This window comes from Manacus vitellinus, unplaced genomic scaffold (genome assembly GCF_001715985.3).
Source record: "Manacus vitellinus isolate BGI_N305 unplaced genomic scaffold, ASM171598v3 scaffold_5_pilon, whole genome shotgun sequence".
Classification (NCBI taxonomy): Eukaryota; Metazoa; Chordata; class Aves; order Passeriformes; family Pipridae; genus Manacus; species Manacus vitellinus.
The window spans coordinates 12,799,210-12,802,665 of NW_021940682.1; the positions used below are offsets into that span (position 1 = coordinate 12,799,210).

The window sequence follows — 3,456 nt, forward strand, 5'->3', positions numbered from 1 at the left end:
CTAAGAAATACTGTAGAAGTAGGGGGGGTTGTAGGTTTTTTCTTTTTTTTTGGCTTCTGGGTTTTGTTATAATTGTCATTTGGCTTCTGTATCCCAAGTCAAATTTGTTAACCCTTTTTATTAAGAATAAAATGTTCCCAGCAATGTAGAGGTCTTCTCAGTGTTTCCCAGTGCCAAGTAGTGAGCAACTTTGAGAATTGTGAAATCATGATAGCTTTTACTAATAAATTCTTGATTCCCCCCCCCAGTATCAATGAAAATAATTTAATATCTTGATATATCGGGCTTTGTTTCCTGATGTGTAAAACCAAACAACCTCCAGCTGACCCAAGAGTGCTTTTTTTTTTGTGTTAGACTGGGGCTTGGACTACTGAATTTTTAAGGCAGAATGATCCTTGCAGGTTTACTGGGAAATTGAGTTGTAACTCTCTGTCCTTAAACGATCACAACTGCTATCTATGCAGCACTATGACATTTGAGCAAGTCAGCGAAAACTACAAGCTGAGGTTGCTAGCTATAAAACAACAGTGCTGTAGCAAGACTGTAACAGTCCAGGGAGAAACATAATACAAGGTAAACTGAAAACACTGAAATTAGAACATGAAAACACTGGAATTGAGAATCTACCATGAACAAGGTGGTTGCCTTGTTTAACCCTGACCACAGATTTGTAGTGAAGCTCTTAAAAAGGGCAGGTTTGGTCTACATGGAATTCCTGTAGTAAGTTTAATTAGGAAAAAAAATTATCTCAGGATGCTAACTACTGATGAAGAACTGACCATTTTTTCAGGACATCTGTGGTTTTGAGAACATCCATATGTAAAAGACACTCTTCAAAAGAAGTAATGGTAATTAGAATAATATAGAATCATAGAGTATCCTGAGATGGAAGGGACCCACAAGGATTATCAAAGTCCAGCTTTTATACTTACATGGGCTGAGATCCAAGCCTTTGGAAGCAAATGTTTTGTTAGAAAAAAATGATGAGTGAATAAAATTTCTATATGGATACTTAGATAAAAAAGGATTGGGAAAAGTATATATTATTGCGCAAATAAGGGCTGTTCCCTAATACCAGGAAGTAACTACGGGTTTTAAAAATTCTTTTCCATAGACCTACATACCAGCTTGATGGACAGATTGTTTGGATTTCAAACACTCAGACTAGCAAAAATGTTCAAAACCAGAAAATCCCTGGAATTTCAGATTTGGATAATTCCATTAACCAATCTGTTTTCCAAGCCGGGTAAAGTTTAGGGAGACAATAACAATTCTCACTACACCTTCTGAAATGCTTAGATCCATACATCTCCCAGTCTTCCTCAGAGGAGATGAATTACACAGAGTGTGTGATGGCAGACACTGAGAGTTTGCTGGTGCAGGGAACACACTGCTCCTTTCCTTTGATATAAAGTGTTCATTTAATTAACTTGCTTATGTGACTATATTTTGCTACCAGTTATTTTCAGTAATAAAGTGAAATGCTCTGTTTGTGTAAAACACAAGTAAAGTTGAAACTAAAGCATGTCTTCTCATTTGAAGTAGGAGGCACCTACAATAGAGCTGTCAAGAGGGGGGCTGACTCATTACAGTCCCAGACAGTATATAGAGGAATACATCACATTTCCTTTGTCTTAAATCTCCTGGAAGTGCTACTAACTTCAGCTTTGGATGGGTGTGCTGGAAGTGTCTTGCCTTATTGAACTTCATGCAGCCCTTCAAGCACACAGGGTGCTTGGCTTGTGCATGATGCACAAGAGGAGTGAGAGCACTTAGAAGTTACAGTATCTTTCTCTCATCCTTAATACTACTGCAGGTTCCTGAATCAGTCTTATATCTTATCCTTGTGGCCAGGGCAATGGCTTGGGGTCAAGGCATCTCCAGGGGATTTTTGCCTCCTAGCTGCCTCTTCTAATGTGTGAGGACATGGCTCAGTTTCTGTGCTCACCACAACTACTTCCTCCAAGGTAAATTATATATTAAAAACGTGTTTATAGATACTTCAAGATGTGGCAAGTCTATGGTCAGTGTGGGTTGCTGGGATTTTTTGTTTGTTTTTATATTAGAAAACCACATGTGATCTTAAGCAGCAGGTCTTTCAGCCTTGCTTTCAGAGCACCCTTTCTTCCTTCCTAACTCTGCCATTAAAAATTCACTTTGGGCTGATACTTGACACTTGAAAGCTTGTCCTGAGGGGTTTTTTTTCCATGTGCGAATTTCAGAAAACTGGCCATCAAAAAGAGGTCGCTGTGAACCTTTGTGTGCAAAATGCACACAATTGTTCTTGCTGTCTGCTTGGAGGCTGGAGGTGGTGAAGTTGTGTGGCCGTGCCTATGTGCCTGTTAGTTCTGTCTTATTAAATTGTAAACTGATTGTTCAGATTCAGGCAATTTGTCAAAAAGGTATAGACAAAGACCCTGAAAATACTGACTTTCTACAAATGACATGAAAATAGGTGGCAAGCCAGAGGAGGGAGACCCTACAAATACCCACCCTATTCCAAGATGGACATCAGGGAGCCATATAGGTGTGCCTCCTCAGGGCAAAAATCCATAGGAGACTGGATGTTATTGACTCTGCTGCTTATGGAATTGCTTGGTTTTAACATGTGCTTTTTGGCAAGTCTGTAAGAGAATTATGATGTCTTTTTTCCCCTTCTCTGAATAGACTGCAAGATCAGGCAGCAACACTTTGTATCTGGTCCTTTTGTAGTGGACAATTATCAGTCATGTGCATCACTAAAACATCTTTGTAAACCGTTGAACAAATTCATTGTAGCAGTAATATCTATCCATCCAGAGTATTTGTAGTTGTATCTGAACGTATCTGTTGGGTTTCAGCTCACTGGTTATTTAAGAGGACAGAGTAAGAGTATGCAAACCATCAAGGCTTTGAAGTATTTTACTTCTATGTCTGAAAGACAAGTTTGGGTTAGCAGACAGTCAAAATCTTTTTGGTAAATTATGCAAATGTTCAATGAAAATGAACTTATATTGCACTTTTCTTGGTGCTGTTGATATTAATTGGGAAAAACAAATCTGCAGCCCCAACCCAGTGGGTCTCCAGTTTCACCATCCTGTTTCTTATAAGAAGAGAAATACTGAAACCAACCAACAAATATTTGCTTAAAATAGTGACTGGGATGTTATTGCTAGCAGAGGTAGGGTTCGCAGCCGGGACCTGTGGTTACACTGGTGTTTCTCGTGGTGAATGAGGGGTGTCTCCAAGCTCCCATGAAACGCGTGAGCCAAGGAGCATCTCCACTGCCCAGGGTGGGCTCTGGGCGGGGATCGTTAGAAGTCCTGCAGGCTTGTGCTGCAATGAGCCACATCTCCCGCTTAACAGCTCCAGGCCGGCCGGACGAGGGGAAAGCCGGGGAGGCGGGGGGTGGTCTTTCTCGGGGACGAACAGGGGGTGTGGTGAGGGGATGCGGTGAGGGGATGCGGTGAGGGGCCG

At 41.0% G+C, this 3,456-nt stretch overlaps 1 protein-coding gene across 1 annotated transcript in view; it reads left to right on the top strand.

Moving 5' to 3' along the window:
- The first annotated feature begins 628 nt into the window (after nt 1–628).
- The window catches only part of CUNH12orf75 (chromosome unknown C12orf75 homolog), a 22,345-nt gene continuing 19,517 nt past the window's right edge, over nt 629–3,456 (top strand). The window contains exon 1 of the mRNA XM_029963399.1: nt 629–695. Within this exon, the coding sequence (XP_029819259.1) occupies nt 629–695 (67 nt within the window). The remainder of the gene's footprint in view (nt 696–3,456) is intronic.